This window comes from Ahaetulla prasina, chromosome 10, assembly GCF_028640845.1.
Source record: "Ahaetulla prasina isolate Xishuangbanna chromosome 10, ASM2864084v1, whole genome shotgun sequence".
Taxonomy (NCBI): domain Eukaryota; kingdom Metazoa; phylum Chordata; class Lepidosauria; order Squamata; family Colubridae; genus Ahaetulla; species Ahaetulla prasina.
This window is the reverse complement of record NC_080548.1, coordinates 9645462-9669828: the sequence shown is the minus strand read 5'-3', so window position 1 is coordinate 9669828 and position 24367 is coordinate 9645462. Positions and strand designations below refer to the sequence as shown.

At 40.6% G+C, this 24367-nt stretch overlaps 1 protein-coding gene across 2 annotated transcripts; it reads right to left on the bottom strand.

Moving 5' to 3' along the window:
* Window positions 1-503: 503 nt before the first annotated feature.
* Window positions 504-24100, bottom strand: GJB3 (gap junction protein beta 3). 2 transcript variants are annotated; one of them, XM_058196428.1, is made up of 3 exons: window positions 23885-24100; window positions 6394-6461; window positions 504-2837 (listed from the first exon to the last, which is right to left on the bottom strand). In XM_058196428.1, exon 3 carries the CDS (start codon window positions 2801-2803, stop codon window positions 2000-2002), a length of 804 nt encoding a protein of 267 aa, XP_058052411.1. In that variant the 5' UTR covers window positions 2804-2837; window positions 6394-6461; window positions 23885-24100; the 3' UTR covers window positions 504-1999. The 2 variants fall into 2 exon arrangements, with proteins under 2 accessions (XP_058052411.1, XP_058052410.1); XM_058196427.1 differs by lacking the exon at window positions 6394-6461 and having other exon boundaries at window positions 23885-24099.
* Between the last annotated feature and the right edge of the window lie 267 nt (window positions 24101-24367).

Here is a 24367-nt window from a genome sequence, read left to right as displayed (position 1 = left end):
CCTCTTTTTCTCCCTCCCTCCCTTCCTGTTTTCCTTCCTTCCTTCCTTCCTTCCTTCCTCCTTTCCTTCCTTCCTTCCTCCCTCCCTCCCTCCCTCCCTCCCTTCCTTTTTTCCCTTCCTCTCTACGTCCATTTTACCTCTCTCCCTCTTTTCCTTCCTCCCTCCCTCCCTCTTTTCCTCCCTCCCTCCTTTCCTGTTTTCCTTCCTTCCTTCCTTCCTTCCTTCCTTCCTTCCTTCCTTCCTTCCTTCCTTCCTTCCTTCCTTCCTTCCTTCCTTCCTTCTTTTTACTTAGTACTTTTCTTTTACTCATGTTTACTTTCTTCTTTAAATTTGCATCAACTTTACATGGTTAATAAAAACTTCTGTAAGAAAAACTAATAAAAGGAAGGGACTTGTGCCTGCTCTCTGGTGCTAACTGATCCAAAATGAGTCATGAGTCCTGCCTAAACTTTGTCCAGGGTGGATTTTATTTTCCACAGCAACAGAAGCATCAGTCAAACAAATACTTTAAATGCGATTTTAATTCTTGTTCTGCATGGAAGACAGTCTACATGGAACTCAGTTAAGGAGACTCAAAAACTATTTACAAACAATCCTGTAGTCATAAGATTTTATAGTCATAAGATCCATAGTTGTCTCAAAATAGCTTAAATATTTTTGCTAACAGCAAAATCTCTTCTTTTGCTTGATTTGTTCCTTTTGGCTAAATTGAGCTGTAAACATTGCTTTTGAATAATGTTTCCCTCCATTTCTCTTCTTAAGACATGTTCCATTTTCTCTGGGCTAATCCTTCCAGAATAATTTCAAATGTTACATTATCCTTGATTTCAGTGGGAATTTCTTTGTTTCAGACAGGATGAGAGACCAAGAGTGGAGAGTTGGGGAAAGTTTCATCAAAATAATGAATAAAAAGTAGGAGAAAATTCAGGAAGAAGAAAAACAATGGATGTCCTTCCCTCTTTTTATGCCCTCATCATCCCTTCTATCTATACCAAATTTAGCTTTCCATATTAGGATACCTCTGTCTTTTCCAGGGAGTAGAAGGCCGTGACCTGTCTAGAAGGCTTTTGAGAAGAAAATTCTGTCTCATTCCTTTTTAACTCAACTCAACATCTTTGTTTTTGCCCAGTAAATAATATATAAGCAATGCTTTGTTAAAGTACTTTCTATTGAAAAGTGGGTACTGTCATCAAGACTCAAGCTCAGCTATAAATGGGTTAGGAATGGTGTAAGCAGACTCGCTCCTCTGTCTTGCACAATTTTGCCTAGCAAGACTTTGCTTCCCTGGGAGTTCCTCAAATATGAACTCCAAATTCGTAGTGGATTTCCTCCAGGTGAAATTCAGGAGAGAAAATTCAGCTAAAACAACCTTTCAGTGTGCTTTGTTTCGACTGCTTTGTAGATTGCATTGGCATTTGTTATTTCAGAGAACTGTGGCTTGCAAGAGAAGGGAGGACATCTAGGTTAAGTTATCCATGTTTACTGAATTTCCCTAATTAATTTACTCCCCTCCTTCTCAGGCAATTCAGTGACTAATACTCTATAAACAACTCTACGAACAACTAAATAAATCAGTTGAAGAAATCAAGGGTCATAGATTTTGGCTGTCTTGGGTTTTAAAGACCACAACATATTGCGCACAGATGTTTGCCTGTCTTCTGAGACATTTTAGAAAAGTAGAAAGCATAAACCTGAGAATGTAGAAAGTTACAACTTTTCTAGAAGGGTTTGGAGAACAAACCAACATAGATTGCCAGAGCATATGAAGTGTGCACGCTTAGCCTAGTTATAATATGGCCTTGACTTTAGACCTGAATAAACATGGCAGTGTTCTGTCAGCTCCCCTTCAATCATTGTGGTCCTTCCTTTGTGGAAAATTTGGTTAGTGATTCAATGGAAGGCTTCCACTTCAAGTCTTCCCTCCCTCCCCAGTTCATCTTTGAAAAAACCATTCATGTGTCCTGGCTTGGGGCCATTTTGGATTTGCTTCTTCTCCCTCTCAGATTAAAGTCAGATTAGGTGCAGAAGCTCTGAGGCCTTCTAAGGGGGAATTCTTTAATTTCCCATCATGTGCGTGTTCCATCCTCAAATGGCATTGACATGTGGAGGCCTTGCTGTAGGTCAAGGACTTCTTGTTCTTCTTCCATTTCTGCATTGAGCGGACCACTCTCTTGAAGATGAGGTAGAAGATCTCACACACGGTGAGGACAATGCAAAGAGCTGATGCCCCTACCATGAAGTATGTGAAAATCTTCTTCTCAGTAGGCCGAGCAATATAGCAATCAATTGTATTGGGGCAAGGATGCAGATCACACTTGACCAGGCGCGGCAAGTCAAAACTGTCCCAAATTCTGTGGAGCAGATAGAGGAAGACGATCTCAATACCCAGCTTGAAGAAGAGTGTCAGGAGGTAAGTCCACCAAAGGCCACCATGTTTCCTTCCAGTGTTGCTATAAAGTTTGGGACAATTTTCCCCATTTTTTTCCCGGTTCTTCCTTTCTCTGTCCTCACGGTAGGCCACATGCATGATGACGAGAAGAGATGGACAGGTGACAAAAATCAGCTGCAGGGCCCAGAGACGGATATGGGAGATGGGGAAATAATGATCATAGCAAACATTGGTGCAACCAGGTTGCCGGTGATTGCAGTCAAAATCCTTCTGCTCATCACCCCACACTCGCTCAGCAGCTACCACATAAACAAGGACACGAAAAACAAAGACCACAGAGAGCCAGATACGACCAAATGCAGTGGAGTATTTGTTCACTCCACTCAACAGGCCCTGTAATGTCTTCCAGTCCATGGCGATAGAAGTTGGAGGCCCAGCTCACGAACACCTGGAAAGGCAACAGAAACATACAGTTAAACAAGTTTCCTAGCGTTCAAGTGTTAAGTAACTTTTTAAAAAAAAAATTAAAAAGTTTTTTTATTAAATATACAATTTAAAAACATTTGGACATGATGCGACTTTTCTGGTTCCAACATTTCCATCACATTTTCCTTTATACTGACTACAATACAATACATATTCCATATATACTTTTCGTACAATCAATCAAAATCCAGCTACATAAATCTCATTCATACCAACGCAATTCCTACTTATTCCTACTTATTGCATACTATACTATTTCTCTAGCTCTCAATTTATCCATATTTCTCTGTCCTGACATTCCTCCTCTTCCCTAGCCATTGATACATTTTATTCCAGATTTCATGATCTTCCATTTCATCCTTGTCTTTGAGCTCCAAAGCTTGTCCATTTCTGCATAAGTCAGTATCTTATTTATTATTTCTTCTTCAGGTGGATTTTCTTTACTTTTCCAGTTTTGCGTGAAGACCAATCTCACTGCCATTAATATATGCAACATTAGATATATCGTTCCCTTATTATAATTATCCCTTATGATACCCAGAAGGAAAAGTTCTAGCTTTACATCTATATTAACATTTCTTCTAGCCATCATTTTATCTGGTACCAAAAGTCCCTGGCTTTCAGGCAAACCCACCACATGTGATAGTAGGTACCTGGCACTACTTTACATTTCCAATATATTGGTGAAAGGTTTTTATTCAACTTAGCCAGTCTTGTAGGTGGGAGGTGTTACGTAACTTTTTAATGCTTACAGCTGCTTTCAATCCAACGTAATATCTTGAGGACGTTACTCACAGCAGTACATATGACCACAGAAAGTAGGTGGGGCTCAAAGAAGTGGGTGGAGCATAGCAGGAAGGAAAGGCAATTGATATTTAATAGTTTAAGTACATGCATGAACTAATGCTCTGCTTTTCTTCCTGCCAAAATGTGGTTGATGGTATATTCACCGTGTTTGGGGCACCAAAAGTGGAGGGGGACCAAAGGGGATGCAAGTTGGTCTCTTACGCTAAGTTTCGTTCAGATCCTCACTTCACTTGACCGTAAAAATAATTAATCAGTGGAATGACTTGCCACCAGAAGTTGTGGGTGCTCTAGCACTGGAGGTTTTTATGATTGGACAACCATTTATCTGAAATGGTGTAGAGTTTCCTGCTTGAGTAGTGGGTTAGCTAGAAGACCTCCCTTCCACTTCTTTTATGTTTCCTTTCAAAATACTGCTGTCCAGATCTCTACCAGTGGATAATTTTGTAAAATTTCTATCAGAAATATGTAGGAATGAACCGTGGAAGTCATTTCTGCATAAATAGGACAGAAAGATATTGATGAGAATCCTTGTAGGCTGGGTTCACACAATATCCTAATCTCCAAATCTGGGTTTGCAAAGCAGGGTTCATATTATATACAATATCAAAATGCATCATCTAAACAATGGCTTCATGTGCAACATAATTTACACTAGTTGTTAAAATAACTATTGGTTTCCCCATAATGTACTACCCCAGCTCTTTTTAGCTTAAACTGAATGCTGTATAACCCTAGCTTTCCTTAGAGAACCTCATAGAATTTTATTTAGTCCTCTGCTCACAACAAAATACCTTATGCCACCAGACTTGAAATTTTGGGCTTGGACAACTTGGTCTGCCTTCAGTCTGACCTAAGCGTAGTACGTAAAATTATCTGCTACAACATCCTACCTGTCAATGACTACTTCATCTTCAACCGCAACAATACACGAGCAAACAATAGATACAAACTTATGGTAAACCGTTCCAAACTCGATTGCGGAAAATATGACTCCAGCAACAGAGTGGTCAATGCCTGAAATGCACTACCAGACTCTGTGGTTTCATCCCAAACCCCCCAAAATTTTAACCTAAGACTGTCTACTGTTGACCTCACCCCATTCCTAAGAGGTCTGTAAGGGATGTGTATAAGCGCACCAGTGTGCCTACCATCCCTTTCCTACTGTCCCTATTCATTTGTATCCATTTCATGTATTCATAATCATGTTTATACTTATATCTGTTATCTAATACACGCTTGACAAATAAAATAAATAAATTAATAAAACCTGTTGCTTTCTCTAAACACGTGGATCCTTTCTTCTTGCTAGATGCCCCTAATCTTGTGTTTTCTTTCTTCTTTTACTTTTCACACCCTTAACTGCTTAGAATGCAAGGATGTGATTGTTTTTCTGACTGCCACCCATCTATTTTTTTTAAATAATATCCTCTTAATTCATTCAAATATTACTTACTATAGCCAGTTCAAACAAAATACAGTCAGAAAATATGAAATAGGGGGAAACTGTCCCAAACCTTTGGGCTATTTAGATCACAGCATCCAAATGCACCAAACATTGAGGGTGGGCCACTGGGGTGCCTTTGCTGACTTATGGACAGTTATGATTCATGTCATTATGATCCAGTTATGACTTATGGACAGTTATGATCCATAGGTGGTTTGAATTTGGATGGAATGCTATTCCCTTCTGCAATTACAGTCCCATTGTTATACTAACTACATCATGATATTATTGACATTCGCTTCTGACAAGATAGAACAATCCTCTTAATATTTTAATTGCATTCTGCATTGTTTTATATTAGTGTTTTTAAAATATGTTTTTTATGTCTTGTTTGTTAATCCCCAGAATTACTTAAAGTGGATGTGTGTGTGTGTGTGTGTGTGTTCGTTCATTCATTCCAAACCAACCAGCCTACAAATAAATCACATTCTCTGAAATCATCTCAGCCACTTTTCTTCTCTGCTTTTATTTCAGGCAGATAGTTTGCTCTGGCTGAAAATGTCGGTGTCACAATATTTATTCACTGGGTCTGGAGATAACTCATTATTCAGCTATTATGTTTAGTTGACTCATAGCTTAGTGGTTTCCCGGCATATCCTTGAAATAATTTATAGGAGTTAAGCAGTTTCCAAGATCATTGTTGGGGAAGGTTTTGACTTGATACATCCTGTCTCCCGTTCAGCCCGAAAACATAGCATGAACATACTGCCTACCAAGAGTTTAACTCTGTTCCTCAACCTTGCTGACTGGGGAATGCTAGAAGTTGAAGTCCAAATGTCTTAAACTTGCCAAGGTTGAGAAACACTAGTCTAATTGACTGCTCTTTGGATGCTCGGGTAAAGAATGAAAGGATGTGATTGCTTTCCTGATTGCCACCCGCCTATTTTTTTAAAAATAATGTCCCCTTAACTCATTCAAAGACAGCTGACCATAATCAGGTCAGACAAAATAGAGTCAGAATATTTCTAATTTTTGTCCCAAACGTAACAAGCTAGGTCTAAAAAAATCTATAATGTAGGAGAGCATAGCTGAGAACTTGCACCAGACTTCCTCATCCATGATCAATGATCATTCAGGGTGAGACAAATGTGTGGTTCTCAATCTTTTAAAAAGTTGTTGCCTATTGGGCAAAGAGGAAAATATACAATACATTTGTGAAGAAACTGCATTTTAATGAAGTCAGATTTGAGTTTTGCTCTGGCCTCACCTACTCCTCCCAAGTCCTGCTCTGCTGCCCCATTGTGGTAGGGTGGTAGGTAGGTGATGTTGGTGTGCCTGGGAGGGATAAGCAAAGAATGGTTTAAGTGTATGTCAGGAGCATACATTCCCAGCAGGGTCATCCAAGGTGTGAAGGTCATCCTAAGTGCCCAGGAAGCAGGTAGCTATATTGGGCAGCAGCAACATAGGAAGATGCTGGAGGTGGGTGATCACTTTAGGGATAATGGCAAAGCCATCAATTCATACTGTCCAAGGGAAGAATGGTAAACCACCTGTGCATTTTTACCAAAGAAATCACATAGAGACACAATGCAAAAAAGACCTGGAAGACTGGTTTAGGGACAGATCACAGGAAAAAAAAACACCTATGTGATTATTGACAACTTGATGGCACATATCCATCCATCCATCCATCCATCCATCCATCCATCCATCATCCAGCTTATCTACTACTCATCAGCTTCAGCCTCCCCAAATTTGCATAGCCTGGTACAGTCCAGTAAAACTGGAAGGTACCAGTTTGGAGAAAGCTGGTGATGAAAAACACAAAGCACAAAATTGGATGGCTTAAAATTCTTTTAAGGAGGAGACAGTTTTCTACGCTTGCTCCCTTGGTTGGAGAATCACAAAACATCAAGGGCAATTGAAAGACATGGTTGGCTATTCTTATCTAGTGGGTTGTTTTATTTTTGTTTTGCCTGGCCATAGTGCAGTTCCTTTTTAACCTATCACATCTATCTGATGAAGTCAGTTGAAGCTCACATTATTCCTTTTAATAAACTTCATTAAGTTGATAAAGGTATTAGCAAACTCTCTTATTCTTTTTTTTTTTGCCCCCATAAACTATGGGTGTCCTCTTATGAGTCCTACCTAAAGTTCATATAGGACCTGGGAGGTTTTTGAGATTCTCCTAACATGGATATTTCTGTAGATTTCCAAAGCAAAATCAACACATATTGTAAGAAGTCCTGTGTAATTACATCAGAATTTTTGATAGAGGCATCTGTCTGTCTGTCCGTCCATTCGTCCATCTGTCCATCCATCCATCCATCCATCCATCCATCCATCCATCCATCCATCCATCCATCCATCCATCCATCCATCCATCCATTGTATTTTTTAACACTGCCCATCTCTCTCAGAGAAGTTCTGGGTGGTGTACAATAAAATCAATAAAATCAACATGAAAAACCAGATTTAAAAGTTTTACAATTATAAAAATAATATTATAAAATTTCAAAAGGTGAAAAATTCCAAGATGGGTGTGTGTGTTCATATAGGTGGGAGTGATTTTTGTGGAGCCAGCCAGCATCATGGTTATGTGGACTTCTTTGTCCCCTGCGCTTAGGCTTAAGTTTGTTTCTGCCTCACTTCCTTTTTCTTGCCTTTTCATCTCCCTTCCTTTGCCACCCACTCTTTCCTCTTGGCCTTGTTCTTCTGGCCATTACTGATTTCATCCCACTCTTTGGGTTACACCCGTCAACGGTCAGCCTGCTTCCTCTAATTCATCCCAGCAGGCGGCTTCTCCCATCTCTAAGTCAGAACTGGGTGACACATGCCTGCCCACTGTTTCTAGCCCCATCTTGAATGACATTTCCTCTACTTTCTGCTCCTCCTTCTTCATATTTCATGGTATAACTAATGCCTCTTCTACGTTCCCCTGCCAAAGGCCATTTCTTACATAGCAACCTCTTTGCTTTTAAATTATGTCTTGGATTTTCCTGTGTTTCAGGACCTGTTCCAAGTCTTTAACCTTGTCTTGCTTGGGATTTAATTACTTTTTTATGTATTACTTTTATCTTTTTCATCTGTTCCACAGCCTTCTCTTAATGGTATCATTATTATGATTATTATTATTTTGGTATTATGATTATTATTACTCTGTTGCTTTGCAAGTACACTGAGAACTTATGTACATAGTTCCTTGTGTGTCCAATCACACTTGACCAATATAAAATTCTGTTCTGTTCTGTTCTGTTCTGTTCTGTTCTGTTCTGCTCTGCTCTGCTCTGATTCTATTCTATTCTATTCTATTCTATTCTATTCTATTCTATTCTATTCTATTCTATTCTATTCTATTCTATTCTTGAGGAATGTTCTCAGTGAATATTTGGGGGGCAAAAATATTGGACTGCCATCTATCAGAAATAGTGTAGGATCGCCTGCTTGGCCGTGTGTGTGTGTGTGTGTGTGATTGGACTAGATGACCTACAAGGTCCCTTCCAACTCAGTTATTCTGATAAATGTTTGAATTTCTCTGATCCCCTTCTTGCTAAGAGTTTTTTCTTCTCATTATTGGTGTCTGGTATTGGCCATTCCAACTAGCTAACTCCTTGGCAACTATGCCCAGCTGGCACTCTGCCCATCATTACTGTAATTTGCCTGTCAAATCTTGGTTTCTGAAGAAGTCATAGAGTTGAAAACCCATTCCAGGTAAGAGAATGTTTATTCAGTAAATTTAACCTCATGCCCACTGCCACTTGACTCAATTGGGTTTGTCAAGTGACAACATTAGTATTATCACAATTATTTTATTGGGCGTCCAATATGGGCTGTTTCTAAGCTGTTCATGGGTGAAAGCAACATAATATTCCTTTATAGATTGCTTCACATATTTTATTAAGCTGTGGTTGATTTAACCTGCCAAAAAGAAATTTAGCTCATAAACCGAGCTAAGCAACCGGGTCATGGTTTGTTCAAGCATAGTTAGCTGAACAAAGTGCAATTTTCTGGATATGCGTAATACACGGAGTCATGGGTGTCCAGCCTTTGGGCTTGCGTGGACTGCATTGAGTGAAAATGAATTGTCTTGGGCCAGATACGAAATATATGATATAGTTAATGTATATAAATAACAAATTTCTTTTATTTTTTTATCTTTTATTATATCTTGTGGGGCCACATTACTAGCTGTCCAGGACCACATATGGCCTGTGGTCATGTGATCAAAATTTGGATACCTGGCAACTGGCGTATTTATGCAGGTTGCAGTGTTTCAGGGTCATGTGATCCTTTTTGCGATCTTTTGACAAGCAAAGTCAATGGGGAACCCAGATTCATTTAACAACCACATTACTAATTTAACAACTGCAGTAATTCACTTAATAAGTATGGCAAGAAAGTTGTAAAATGGGGCAAAACTCACTCAGCAGCTATCTTGCTTAGCAATGGAAATTTTGGGTTCAACTGTGGCCATAAACCGAGGACTATTTATATGTTGGCTGTTCCAAAGTTCAATTCACTCATGTTTTGCCAGAATAGCAACTGTTCTTAGCTAGGAAATCCTGCTGGTGTTTTGGGAGCTGTCCAATTCCTCTTTCTTTCCTTTAATTGTGGTGCTTGTGACCAATTAGATCTAAGGTTTTTTCTGTGCATCTGCAAAGAACCCATCAAACAGGTGGAACAACTTATATTTTGACTGTAGGTTTCCTACCATTTTTTTCCCCAACTGACATTTTAAAAAAAAGTTTCCTAAAACAACATAAGACTGTGCAAAATTACAACAATGTTTCCTGAGATTTAAACCAGAAATGGATTATCTGGATTTTGTCTAACCGCTCAGTAATTTCCTGAGTATTAAGAGACAATCACGGTCTCCATACATGATGTTAGGTTAATTTTAAAATAATTGTTTGTTGAATGAACCTCAATGGCTTGTTTTAGGGCTAATACATATGTAAGAGATGGGTTAGAAAGTTAATGAATAATAACAGTAATAAGGCTAAGCCTGTTTTTCATTCAACTGGCTGAATCTTAAACCCAGTTAATAAAACAAAATGTGTAATCCAGAGGTTGTATTCAACAGGTTCTGACCAATTTTGGAGAACTGGTAGCAGAAAGTTTGAGTAGTTTGGAGAACCAGTAAACACCACCTCTAACTGGCCCCATCCCCATCTCTTCTCTACCTCCCGAATCCCAGCTGATCGGGAGGAAATGGAGATTTCGGCAATAACCTTCCCCTGCTATGCCCACCAAGCCATGCCAGACCCACCAAGTCATGCCCACAGAACCGGTAGTAAAAAAATTTGAGTCCCACCACTGGTATAATCTGTCTCCAAAACTAACAAATTTATGGCTTGCTATGATAGTGTAGGAATTTAGCACCCACCCACCTCTTAGAAGAATGAAATATTTTAGAAAATACTTAAAAGGCAGAATATATTTCCCTGGATGAGAAATGGAGAAACATGTTTTAAAGACAAAGCAGCTCCCTGCAACTTCCTGCCACCCCCCACCTTTGTCAATGGGCCATCATCTGCATCATAATAGAACCCATCTAGCAACTGAAACTCACCACATGGCACCTGGGAAGATTACATCAGCCAGCAAGGCTAGCTAAGACCCCCACCCCCTGGGAGTCTGACAGCCAATCAGGGTACTCTTCTTGTGCCCCAGAAAGTTCAAAGCTCAGAAAAAGCATAAAGCCAGGGAGCACACAGGATCTCAGCCCTTTTTCTGTTCAGGAACTCAAGCCATGTGATCCTGACCACCATTAAACCATCTTTCCAAGCAGTCTCCATGTTTCCAGTGTCTTTGTCCCCACTTGAAACTGAACCCAGATGGATATTTCTTCCAACAATAGCTTAATTCATACAAGAAAATTCCACCAGGTCAGAATTCCCTGTTCCCATGCAGACATTTGAATCACCCAATCCCTTTTTAGTACAGCATGTTGTGTGAACTCAGCCGCCAAATGAGTTCATTATTCGGCCTAACCAAAAGCACCTGGTGGCTTAATACAAGTGATTTTCAACTTACAACCATTGGTTTAGAAGCCATTCATAGTTACAATGGCACTGCAAAAAAAAAATTACTTAGAACCAGGCCTCGCACTTATGACCATCACGGCATCCTCGCAACCATATAATAAAAATTGGGGTGTTTGACAACTGCTATGCATTTTTGACCGTTGCATTGTCCCGTGACCAGGTGATCACCACTGATGATCTTCCAAGTTGGCTTCTGACGGTCAAAACGAATGAGGGATTCGCTTAGCAACTGTGTGATTCACTTAACAACTGCAGTGATTGGCTTTGCTTATAAGAAGGTTGCAAGCGGCAATCACCTCTCTCTGAGATGCTGCAACTGTTGTAAATGCAAGCTGGTTTTTTTTTTTTAATTTACATTTATATCCCGCCCTTCTCCAAAGACTCAGGGCGGCTTACAGTGTATAAGGCAATAGTCTCATTCTATTTGTATATTTTACAAAGTCAACTTATTGCCCCCCCAACAATCTGGGTCCTCGTTTTACCTACCTTATAAAGGATGGAAGGCTGAGTCAACCTTGGGCCGGGCTTGAACCTGCAGTAATTGCAGGCTGCTGTGTTCTAATAACAGGCTTCTTACAGCTTGAGCTACCACGGCCCTTTGGTTACCAAATGCCCAAATTTTGATCACATGACCATGGGGTTGCTGCAATGGTCATAAGCGCAAGGAGTCAGGACCCATTATAAATCCCTTCTTTTCATGGCAGTTGCAACTTTAAACACCGAATGAATGGTTGTAAGTTGAGGACTATCTGTATGCAGAAATGCACATGAAGGAGAACCCCCAAGATTGTTGGTTCATCTTGGCATCTCATATAGGAAGGAAAAGATTCCATCTGCATCCTGTTTACATATTGGTCCCTTTAATCCTGGTTTTTCCCTTAACTTTTAATGTTTTAATTTTTAACACTTGATGAAGTTAAGGCTCTCATTGTTTTATATTACCGTATTATGCAGTTGCAAGCCATGCAGAGCCACTTGTCAGTAAATGACAATATTTACAATAAATAAATTTAACGAATAAAAGGGTCTGCCCATCATCAGATGCACTGAAGTTCAATGCCCCAATTCAATGCAAAGACAGCAGGACTACATGGTCTGTGGAGGGTAAGGCATTAAAAGGGTCAGCCCTGGATCCCAAGGACAGAGAGAAAAAACAACATCTGCAGGTGTCTGCCTCCTTTCTCCATTGTGATTACAGATGCATCATACATCTGGCTCTATATAATAACCAGGCAACAGAGATGAAAGGACCACACCTTCCCCATCTTTCAAAGACCTCCTTTTGCTTTTTGGTTTTAAAGGTTACATAGGTGACTGGCTGATTTCAAAGTCAAAGAAAACCATATTTGAACAGGGAATAGCTTGAAAACTTTTTGGTGAACCTTAAACAATAAATGAATAAACTCCAGAAGCAAAAGAAGAAAGGAAGGAAGGAAGAAAAAAAGAAAAGGAAGGAAGAACAGAAGGAAGAAAGGAAGGAAGGAAGAAAGGAAGGGCCTCTGGTGGCTCAGGCTAGTAAGACAGTCTGTTATAAAACACAGCTGCTTGCAATTACTTGCAGGTTCGAGTCCCACCAGGCCCAAGGTTGACTCAGCCTTCCATCCTTTATAAGGTAGGTAAAATGAGGACCCAGATTGTTGGGGGGGGGCAATACAAGTTGACTTTGTATATAATATACAAATGGATGAGACTATTGCCTTACACAATGTAAGCCGCCCTGAGTCTTCGGAGAAGGGCGGGATATAAATTCAAAAAAAAAAAAAAGAAAGAAAGAAAAAAGAAAGAAAGAAAGAACAAGATAATAGAATCTGAGCAGAACATTTTTCCTTTTGGACTTGATGGACTTTTAGACACCCTTTTTAATTTTTCTGCTTTCATACAGTAGAGCTTTCAAAAATGGTATTCTTCTCTCACCTTCCCTTTTGATATAATCTATTCTCCCTTATTCTCTTGCTAGTTGAGATTTAGCAGGCCTCCTTCTGCAAGTAATAAACTGACCTGGGGGAGGTTTATATATGCTCTTCAAAAGAAACAGGAAAAACAAGACAATCTTGCCTCCCCCCCCCCCCCGCCCCACATCTCCTTCTGTAAGTAATAAACTAACTTGTAACTCATGGTTCTCATCATTCCCCTGTAAATTCCCATAAATGAACAAAGACATGATATTTTCCATACAATCAATCCCTCCACAGAGGAAAGCTAGCATACAAACGCAGTCTTCTCCCCAACAGATTAGTTTTCTATTTGCATGGATTTCTTTTCCCCGTGTGATAATTGGATTCTGCATAATCCAAGAACCACATAATATTATTAATTGATCAATTAAACTCCATGTTACTTAGTTCAAAGGACAATCAAAGTAAAGCAGAGGTGAAATCTAGCAGGTTCTGGAGAACCGGTAGCGGAAATTTTGAGTAATTCTGAGAAACGGCAAATACCACCTCTGGCTGGCCCAGAGTGGGGTGGGAATGGGGATTTTGCAATATCCTTCCCCCAGGAGTGAGGAGGGAATGGAGATTTTGCAGTATCCTTCCCTGCCACACCCACCCAGCCACACCCACCAAGCCACATCAAACCCACCAAGCGATGCCCACAGAACCGGTAGTAAAAAAAAATAGAATTTCACCACTGAAGTAAAGGGTTATAAAGTAAACCTTTTTCAAATTTAGGTCCTGCTTGGCATTGAAGTCTAGCTCCCGAAATTCCATTCTAAAATTTCTAGGCCAGAAAACAAACACCAAATTGGATCACAAATCAGGAATTTGGAGTCTTGGAGTGGCTGAACTCTAAGGCTTTTCTGTCGTAGGTTTTGCATTTCTGTGTTAAACAATAAGTTATTAATAATTTTTCTTGGCTCATTCTAGGAAAAATGAGTCTCCTTCCAAAACATTTCCATGATCTCTGAACAAATTTTACTTGCTGTGTCTTTTAGGCTGTCGTCCATTCAAGGCAGTTAGATGCATTTTTTTTAAAAAAAGAGAAATATGAACATTTTTAAAGGTAAAGGTTCCCCTCACACATATGTGCTAGTCGTTCCTGACTCTAGGGGGCGGTGCTCATCTCTGTTTCAAAACTGAAGAGCCAGTGCTGTCCGAAGACGTCTCCGTGGTCATGTGGCCGGTATGACTCAACGCCAAAGGCACGTGGAATGCTGTTACTTTCCCACCAAAGGTGGTCCCTATTTTTCTACTTGCATTTTTTACGTGCTTTCGAACTGCTAGGTTGGCAGAAGCTGGGACAAGTGCCGTTACGTGGCACTAGGGATTCGAACCACTGAACTGCCGACCTTTTGATCGACAAGCTCAGCATCTTAGCCACTGAGCCACCACATCCTTTGAACATCTTTAGAGCACCCATATTGTCATATATTTTTTTTGCTACTAAAATAGAAGCACACATGGTGGTCTGTGGCTACCGTGAAAAACTTCACAAAATGTTCTTGAAATTTTGCTTTGCCATGGCCTTGATAGGCAGGAAAGTAAATGACAGCAAAAAAGTAATTGTAGAAATAGTAATAGTAATTTTGTCTCCTTTTTTCTCTGATTTTTATTTTTTCCTTCCTTCCTTCCTTCCTTCCTTCCTTCCTTCCTTCCTTCCTTCCTTCCTTCCTTCCTTCCTTCCTTCCTTCCTTCCTCCCTCCCTCCCTCCCTCCCTCCCTCCCTTCCTTCCTTCCTTTTTTCTCCCTCCCTCCCTCCCTCCCTTCTTCCTCAAAATCAATCATCCTTCCTTTTATTAAAGGTTGTTTTCATCAGACCCTGCAGACACCCCTGCAAGAAAAGAGAACATAAGAAGTTGTCAGCTGCTGCTTCTGCCTGAAACGTAGCCACAGCAAGTAAAGCAAGGCAGGAGAGTAAAAATGTTGGCAGCCATGTGGTTTAGCTGGCCAGACAGAAGAATGTAAGAAGCTATCCAATACTACTGAACAGATCTTGAATCATCCCTAATTTTCTTTATTTCTTCTTGTCCTTATTGACGTGGCATTTCTGTTTGAGGCCAAGAGAGGATGTTTGTTCATTTTTTTTTTTTGTTTATTAAATGGATACACCACCCTTTTCACTGATAGGGTGACTCCAGGTTCCTTTCTGAGATGCCTTCTCCATCCCCATTCCTTTCTGGAAGACTAGGGAGGATATTAATCAATTAATCAACCAATTAATTAAATTAAATCAATATGTCTACATCTTACTGATAAGGTGATTCTGGAATCCTTTTTGAGATGCCTTCTCCATCCCCATTTCTTTCCAGAGAACAAGGAAGGATACCAGTTAATCAATTAATGAACGAATTCATTGAGTAATTACATGGATGTGCCACCATCTCACTGAGAAGGGGACTCTGAGATCCTTTCTGAGATGCCTTCTCCATCCCCATTCCTTTCCAGAGAACTAGGGAGGATATTAATCAATTAATCAACCAATTAATTAAATTAAATTGATATGTCTCCATCCTTTCTGAGATGCCTTCTCCATCCTCATTCCTTTCCAGAGGACTAGGGAGGATCACTTCTGAAATGCTTTCTTCACTCCTTTTCCTTCTATGGACTGAGATGGATTCTTGTCTGACTCTTGCCCTGGCTGCAACTCTTCCTCCTGTCTCCCAAGCTTATTTTGACAGCCCATGACATCCTCTCTGTCTTAGCCCAAGAATCATTGTTGTGATGTGATCGAGGTGTTGGAATGGTAGCAGGGAGATCCAAATTCTAGTCCTTCCTGAGCCACAGAACCTTTCAGCCAATCCCTCACTTTAATCCTAGGAGTTAGGATAGGACGACAGTGAATAGTTTGAACTAGGAGTGGAGAGACCTAGATTGTAGGCCCCCCCCCAGCTCAGAAGATTCTGAAGGGACTTAGAGGGGCCAATCCCTCCTCTCAATAGTAGTAAAGGTAATTATGAAGGCACTAAATAGGTGTGGAGACACTTGGGTTTGATCCCCCAAAGAGAGTTTGGGTCTCTCTTTCCTTTTCTCACTGACCAGACTAGCTCAAACCTGGATTGATTGGTTGATTGATATTGGTATTTATTAGATGCCCAACAGTGGATTCTGAGCAGCATACAAAAGTAAGGGAAAAACCCCATAAAAACAGGCAAAACCCATGAAAATAGGAGAAAGTTCGATTTCTCCTAATAGAAGGAGGAGAAATGTAAGAGGAAAGAGGGTTGCAACCTAAATAAATAGGGAATTTCTGTTTATTAAAAGCACCTCTACAAAGACGTTAGTTCTTGCCTATTTTAAGTATCCATAACTGCACTGTGAAGGGTGTGTCTATTTGTTTGTTCAAAGAATCTCTTGTTCTCTCACGATACCCTGGGTTCTCCAAAGTGGTGAGTATTGATCCTCCCACAGGGTTAGGATTAAATGTTTGGGGATCAATGAACAATCTGAAGCTTCATAAAAGGGTCAACTGGCTGAAGAACTCAGGGATCCCTGTCTACACCTTCTTATTCCAACAGTCAAAAGTACAGCAATAACAGATAACTTAGGCATTGTAACATAATCCCTACCAATCTGATATCTAAAGTCACCTAGTCATATTCTTCATCTCAGTTTCTGTAACCGGAATTTATATATTAAATGCCATATGCAATAATACCTCCTGGTTTGAATACTTGGAGTAAAACTCAATCATTTCTGTGGAGATTATTTTTCAGAATGTTGATTATATTTAAGTGAATCTAGGGGCTCTTATGCAGCCGGATAATAGATTCATGAGCTCGCCTTTAATGCATTATATTTCAATGTACCTTTGAGAGACTTATTTCAGAAAACAACATTTTATATTCTCCATACAGAACATATTTACATCCTGGATAGACGTATTAAAAATATGGTTGTGCAAATATGTTTGTCCCCATTTTTTCTGGATGGTTTCATTTGGCTTTGGCAGCTATCCTGCACAGAATCTCACGAGCCATTAATTATCGAAGGTGGTGTCAGGTACTAAATAACTATGGTGCATTTGACCAAAAATGTTAGCGTGGGGGAAAGAAACCAGTGGTTCTCCACCCAATGGTAAACAGTTAGGAGGAAAGCCATGCTGCCCTTCTCTTCCTTGATGACTCATTTTCTTGGCTCAAATTTTGTTTGGACTAAAATGCCTGAAAAGCACCAACACTGATACATTTGTCAGCTAGGAATGCCAACCAGGCAGAAAACAGCTAGATCTCAGCCTTTAGCAGTAGCACTGACTGCAAAAATACGCAGGTAGAGATAACCACGATGAATCCAACTGCAGATGGAGACGCAGGAGTGGCCCCTGGAGCAAAAACACCCCTGTCCATCACTCTTCCACCTGACTACAATCCCCACAATGGATGAATGGTTGTAAAAGCTGATGGGAGCTAGCAGAGTTGGCTAAATTGGCTGCTTTGATAAAATAATAATAATAAAGAAACACAATTACTTTTGTTTCTGCCTGGAAACCGTTTCTGGACTTTGTGCTTGAGGCAGGAAAAAAAAGAAACTTTGATTCTGGGTTTTACTGATTAGATAGATCTGTTGTTATAGAAATGGCTGGTTTATACTATTATGTAAAAGTGAAAAGTTGGGGTTTGATGTTACTATCTTATTCTACTGCACCAAAGGAAGTTGGACATCAAAGACTTTTCTTTCTTTCCCCCTTCTTTTCTACACTGTTTTCTTCCCTTTTCCCTCCCCTATTTTTCCTATTATTTGCTTCTGTACTTTTGTATTTTATATAATAAACTTTTTTTAAAAAAAAAAAGAATAAAACATGCTGTTTTTCGGCCTGCTGTATGGTTCAAGCAGCCATATTTAGAACCACCAAAGATTAAACGTGGCTCTGCTTTCAACAGCAAGATCCCAAATGGAGTCCAGCTCTTGTTAGAGTTGCCACTCTGCCTTTCTTTAAAGACACGATGATCAGATGCAGAAATTAGGTGGGAACCTGGCTCATGTCCTGAACTAAAATCCACTACTGGAATTAAGCAGCTCAGTTGACATCTGTGGTCTATATATAATTTATTTATTTATTTTGTCGAGTACATATTAGATAATATATATAAGTATAAGCATGAATTGAATACGTAAAATGAATACAACTAAAGGGAACATTAGGAAAAGGACGGTAGGCACGCTGGTGCTCTTATGCATGCCCCTTACAGACCTCTTAGGAATGGGGTGAGGTCAACAGTAGACAGTTTAAGCTTAAAGTTTTGGGGATTTGGGGATGAGACCACAGAGTCTGATTGTGCATTCTAGGCATTAACAACTCTGTTACTGAAGTCATATTTTCTGCAGTCAAGCTTGGAGCGGTTCACTTTAAGTTTGTATCTATTGTGTGCTCGTGTATTGTTGTGGTTGAAGCTGAAGTAGTCATTGACAGGTAGGACATTGTGGCAGATAATTTTATGAGCTATGCTCAGGTCATATTACTTCAAACAGAACCTTCAAACAGTTGCTTGTTTTAAGAGATGCGTGTCTTCTACTCTCTCCAAAGCCTGTTTGTAACAGGACTTTGACATCTGCATTCCAAGAAGTTTTGAAATGGGAGTTCCCAGGTTGGGGGGAGGGGATGTGTGTATTGCAGGTGATCTCTCAGTCTAATGCATGAGATTAAAAGGAAGATATTAACCTCTTTACTGCCGGAATACTTAGAAACTACCGGCTAAAATGAGCTGGCTTTAGGTGTTGTTCAGATCAACAATCTAGGTGTGTTGGTTGGCTTTGGCCTAGTGTGTTTTGTGAATCTAGCCAATTGCGTTTTGGTCTTTAAACCATGGTTAGGGTGATATGGTTTGATGTGATGCATGAACCTAATTGCAATCTACTTGAAACCCACCTGCCATGTTTCTTAATCCCATTGCTGGATTGGTTAATCCAAACTGAGATCTAATGAACAGAGAAACATAGTTACAAATTGTGTTCCAATGGTAGACTCTGGTTAGATTCAATTCTTTTACTTAACCATTGTGTGATTAACTTGTTTGAGGTTTAGCTTGTTGTGTGAAGCTAATTACCATGGCTTGTATGTCTTTATTTAGGCATTGTATGTTGTTTGAATCAGAACATTGTATGGATCCACAAACCTCAGTGAAATACCTATCCAATGTTGACTGTTCTTAGAAGCTAAACAGAGCAGATCCTGACTAGGTCTTAGACAGGGAACCCTTTGGGATGTACAGGTTTGTATGCCAAACTAGGAAGTTGAAAAAGCAACCCTGAACAAGGTAATGGCATTCTATTTCTAGTGTTTCTGTCAATAAACCTACATACATGAATCCATGTAGATGATGCAGATGACACCAAGGTAGGGGGAATGGCCAAATGCACATGTATATAATAGGTGGCATTTGGCTGAACAGGAACAACTGTGAGAGCAATCTAGGTGTCTTAGTAGACCATCTCTTAAGCAAAAAAGCTAATGCATTCCTAGTTGCAACAACAAAGAGATAGCTTCAAGATCACGTAAAGCAATAATGCCAATTTATACTGCACTGATGAAACTGCACTTGGAATACTGCATTCAGTTCCGGTCACCATGATACAAAAAAAAAAAAAAAAAAAGACCCCAGAAAGAGTGCAGAGAAGAGCAACAAAGATGATTAGGGGTCTGGAGGATGAACAATAGGTATTCTAATCTAATGAAGTGAAGAATTAGGGGTTACATGATAGCAGTCTTCCAGTACTTGAGGGACTGTAACCAAGAAGAGGGGGTTGGCCCAGGGGTGCTATTCAGCAGGTTCTGACAGGTTCTGGAGAACTGGTAGCGGAAATTTTGAGTAGGTCAGAGAACTGGCAAATCCCACCTCTGTCTGGCCCCAGAGTGGGGGGGGGAATGGAGATTTTGCAGTATCCTTCCCTTGGAGTGGGGTGGAATGGAGATTTTGCAGTATCCTTCTCCTGCCACACCCACCAAGCCATGCCCACCAAGCCATGCCATGCCATGCCCACTAAGCCACGCCCACAGAACCAATAGTAAAAAATAAAATTGAATTCCACCACTGGGTTGACCTATTCTCCAAAGCACTAGAGGGCAGGAGAAGTAATGGATAAAAGATCATTAAAGAGAGATCCAACCTAAAACTAAAGAGAAATTTCCTGACAGAACAATTAATCAGTGGAATGGTTTACCTCCAGAAATTTTGGGTGCTTCAGCCCTGGAGGTTTGCAAGAAGAGACTGGATGCCATTTGTCCAGAATAGTATATGGTCTTCTGCTTGAACAGAGAGTTGGCTAGAAGATCTCTAAGGTCCCTTCCAATCCTATTATTCTATATTCTATGTTCTAACTCACGAGCAGCTGAGTTTTCATGGAGACTTAATACAATAATATTAAATCTGATGTGGGTTTGCTTTTTTTTTGGCAACGCTGAGAATTTCTTGAACAAACTGAATTATGGCCCTAGCAGAAGTTGGACTATAATTTCCCAAACAATGTCAATGGCTGAAGAAGTAAGACAAGGTGCAGGCAACAGTGCAGGCCAAAACAATTGTCAGGTTCTGAAGTAACCACTCATATCCTTCTCACTAACCTAAATAGTCCTCAACTTACCACCATTCATTTAGCGACCTTTCGAAGTTACAATGGTACTAAAGAAAGTGACTTACAACGGGTCCTTGCCAGGGGTGAAATCTTAAAATTTTCCCTACCGGTTCTCTGGGCGTGGCTTAATTGGTGGGCGTGGCTTGGTGGTCAGGTGACCAGGTGGGCGTGGCCAATAACAATAAATAATAAAAATAATAAACAAAGTACACAACACAATAATAGATACCAAAAACCAACTTTCACACTTTACACAGACACAACACAACTCACACACACACACACACACACACACACACACACAAAATGCCACATACTCCTTGCACTTGCAGCATCCCCACAGTCATGTGATCAAAATTAGGTGCTTGGCAACTGGCATGTATCTATGAGGGTTGCAGCATCCTCAGGTCATGTGTTTGCCAGAGGTGGGTTTCAATTTTTTTTACTACTGGTTCTGTGGGTGTGGCTTGGTAGGCGTGGCTTGGTGGGTGTGGCTTGGTGGGTGTGGCTTGATGGTCGTGGCAGGTTCCGTCCCCAATCCAGGGGAAGGTTACTGCAAAATCCCCATTTCCTTCCAATCAGCTGGGACATGGGAGGCAGAGAATTGATGGGAGTGGGGCCAGTCAGAATTTTTACTGCCGGTTCTCCGAACTACTCAAAATTTCTGCTACTGTTTCTCCAGAACTGGTCAGAACCTGTTGAAACCCACCTCTGGTGTTTGCCCTTTGAAACCTTCCCAGCTGCTTCCAATAAGTGTGAGTCAATGGGAGAACCCATATTTGCTTTAAAGTCATGTGATTCACTTAACAACTGCAGTGATTCACTTAATAACCATGACAATTTTTATTTTTTTGAAAAATTGGATGAGATTCACTTAATCACCATCTTGCTTAGCAATGGAAATTCTAGCCCCTATTGCGGTTGTAAGTTGAGGAATCCCTGCAGCAATGATGTTGCCTGAGTGGCTGCTGGAAGCATTTCCAGCCATGCAACGTGCTGCTGCAGCCACCAGATTTGCTGACATAGACAAAAAATAATTGAAGGGCCTTAGCTCAGTGGTGCTTTACCTGCCTCGTACCTCAAAGGTGATAGGTTAAGTTCTGGCACCCTGACCTTCTCAGAGACTTCTGTTCAAACTTTCAGAGAGTCACTGCCAGGATTGCAAATATCACCAAGACATCACGAATGGAGGCTAAAGTAATCTTTTAATTTTCAGCCTGTCTCTTTGCAAATGAAAAACTCGCACACATGGAATTCAACGGTCTGGAATTTCCCTCTCTTTATGGCTACTTTGGCTAACAATCTTTAGCCAAAACGATAAATAAAGTTTTGGGTTCTCCAACACTGGAGGTTTTAAATAATTAAAAAAAAAATTGAGGGAAGCATTCAAAAAAGAAATCCTTCTGAATCTTGCACCTACGGACTGACCAAGCAATGCATTTCTCTCTCTGGATTAATTCCGACACTTGCAAAAGCACTTTCTTTGGAACAGCAATAAGCTCTCATGACTCCAGCTTTTGAATGACCACCTAAACAATGTGACTGAATTACATCGCAAAGAGTTCCCCACCCTTGGCTAGGGCCAACACTTCAACCAACAACCACCCCATCTGACAGTTCTCAGTCATTCCTTCTTACCACCGTCCACCCCCTGGTGCTCCCTGCAGCAAGTCAGGTATGGCTGGCAGGAAGCGTCTCGTTTTTTCTCCCCATGCAAAGTTTATTAAAAGTCCTTTCTAAGCAGCTGCCCTACCTGCATCAAATTGCAGAAGCTTTGGGAGATCACATTTTGTGTTTCCTACTCCAGGAACTGCTTTTATTTTTCTCTTCTCTTTGTCTAGTTGCTACCTTCCTTTACAAGCCATTGCATTTCAAAAGCAAAGGTATTTACAAGAGTATATACTTTGGCTGCAAAAGGAGAAAAAAAATTAACTCCTTCTTCTCCCTGCCTGCCTACCTCCTTTCCAGCTCCGTCAGATAACACATGTTTTGCTTTCTTTCCATGCCATTTACTACTGCTACTACAACTAATTTTAAAACGAAGGCAATTTGCTGAATGGAGAGCTTGATAATTGCCATTCAGCTCCATGGGATTGATGGAAAGTTACCATTCAGATGACTGCACAATTAAGGTCAATTTTTTTACGTGCTTGCCTGCCTGCTTTTCATTCCTATCAGGTCAAACGTGTCCTTTACACGTCCTTTTTATTCTGGCTAGCATTAAATTTACTACTGCTACTACAGCTTCTAATTTTAAAAGAAAGGCAATTTGCTGAATGGAGAACCTGATAATTGCTACCCAACACCGAAAGACTGAGGGCCAAGTCGCCATTCAGACGCCTGATGCACAATTAAGCCTGATTTCTGTACATCGAAACGTTTCGTCTTTTCCTTCTGCCTCTTGGTGGATGAACCAACCTTGCGCTTAGCTTCATTTCTTTAAAGTGTTTTAACTTCAATGGCTTCCTATCAGTGGTGGGATTCAAGTAATTTAACAACTGGTTCTCTGCCCTAATGATTTCTTCCAACAACCAGTTTGCCAAACTGCTCAGAAAGTTAACAACCGGTTCTCCTGAAGTGGTGCGAACTGGCTGAATCCCACCACTGCTTCCTATTCTGTAAAAAGCCAAGAAGATGAAACAACTGAATTGCCTTCATTGCTCCCTTAAACCCCAGCCTCCAAGCCCCTGCTCAGCTCAGTTTTTGAGGTTCACAAGGGACTTGAGCAGGACTTAAGGAGATCAGCAGGATGAGGCGAGAGGCACTTCCTGGTTACAGACATTAAAGCACCTTGCTTTTTCCTGAAGTTTCTTAACGAAGCCAAAACTCTGCGAAGCAAGTTGTTTTAACTTGCTGTTCAGCAACTGAACCCATCAGACTATTTTGTCTTGGGGTCCTAAGTAGTATTAAGAATTTGTTACGGGTACTCTTTACCTTTGGGTGCTGAAAATGCCTACTCAGACGGCTAGTTGCTTGAACAAGCAATATGATCTTATTATCCACTGAAGTTATACCTACGCATCATGTTTAATTCATTTTGTACTATGAAAATATTCCCAGTAATCCAAGATCAGGGTTAAAGAGTTGGCACCCGGTCGATCTCTCCTGGTTGCAAACAATGAATACTTCCAAACTCTACTGAGAGAGTCTCTCTCTCCATCTTCCGAAACTCGCGTCCGTCCACCAGTAAGAAGGGAAATTCTACTCACCAACTTCTTCAAATCTTCTTCAGCCTTTCCTCAGATTGGCCAGCCTCCCCCCGCCACCCCCAAGAAAAGCAGGGATTTCTTCTTCTTTGTGGCAGCTCTACTGAAATCTTAAGAGTTTAAGCCATGAAACTTTCTCCTTGTCCTGCATGAAAAAAGCACCGGAGGAATCCAGCTCATGGCACTGTAATGAGATGCCTTATTTTGTGTGAGCAATAGGGTGTGGTCTCAATTTTCTTGAGTTGTGCAAGGAGAAAGGAATTCTCTCTGTGTGGCGAAGCAGGGGGGGAAGGTGGGGGCTAAGTCGGATTTTTATTTGGCTGGTTTTACAACCAATCTGATTGTATCTTTCTTAGATCTTGGGCAGAGGTTGATTGTCATAAGAGAGCACAGCAAGAAGCCCTTCTCTCTCCGCTCCCAAATCAATGCTCCCTCAATCCATTTTGTCTTCCTGTTCAAATCTGGTATACGCCAAGCAAATCTCTC

Coding starts and splice junctions, on each gene's coding strand:
- GJB3 (XM_058196428.1), bottom strand. CDS start 2,803: ATGGACTGGAAGACATTACAGGGCCTGTTGAGTGGAGTGAACAAATAC.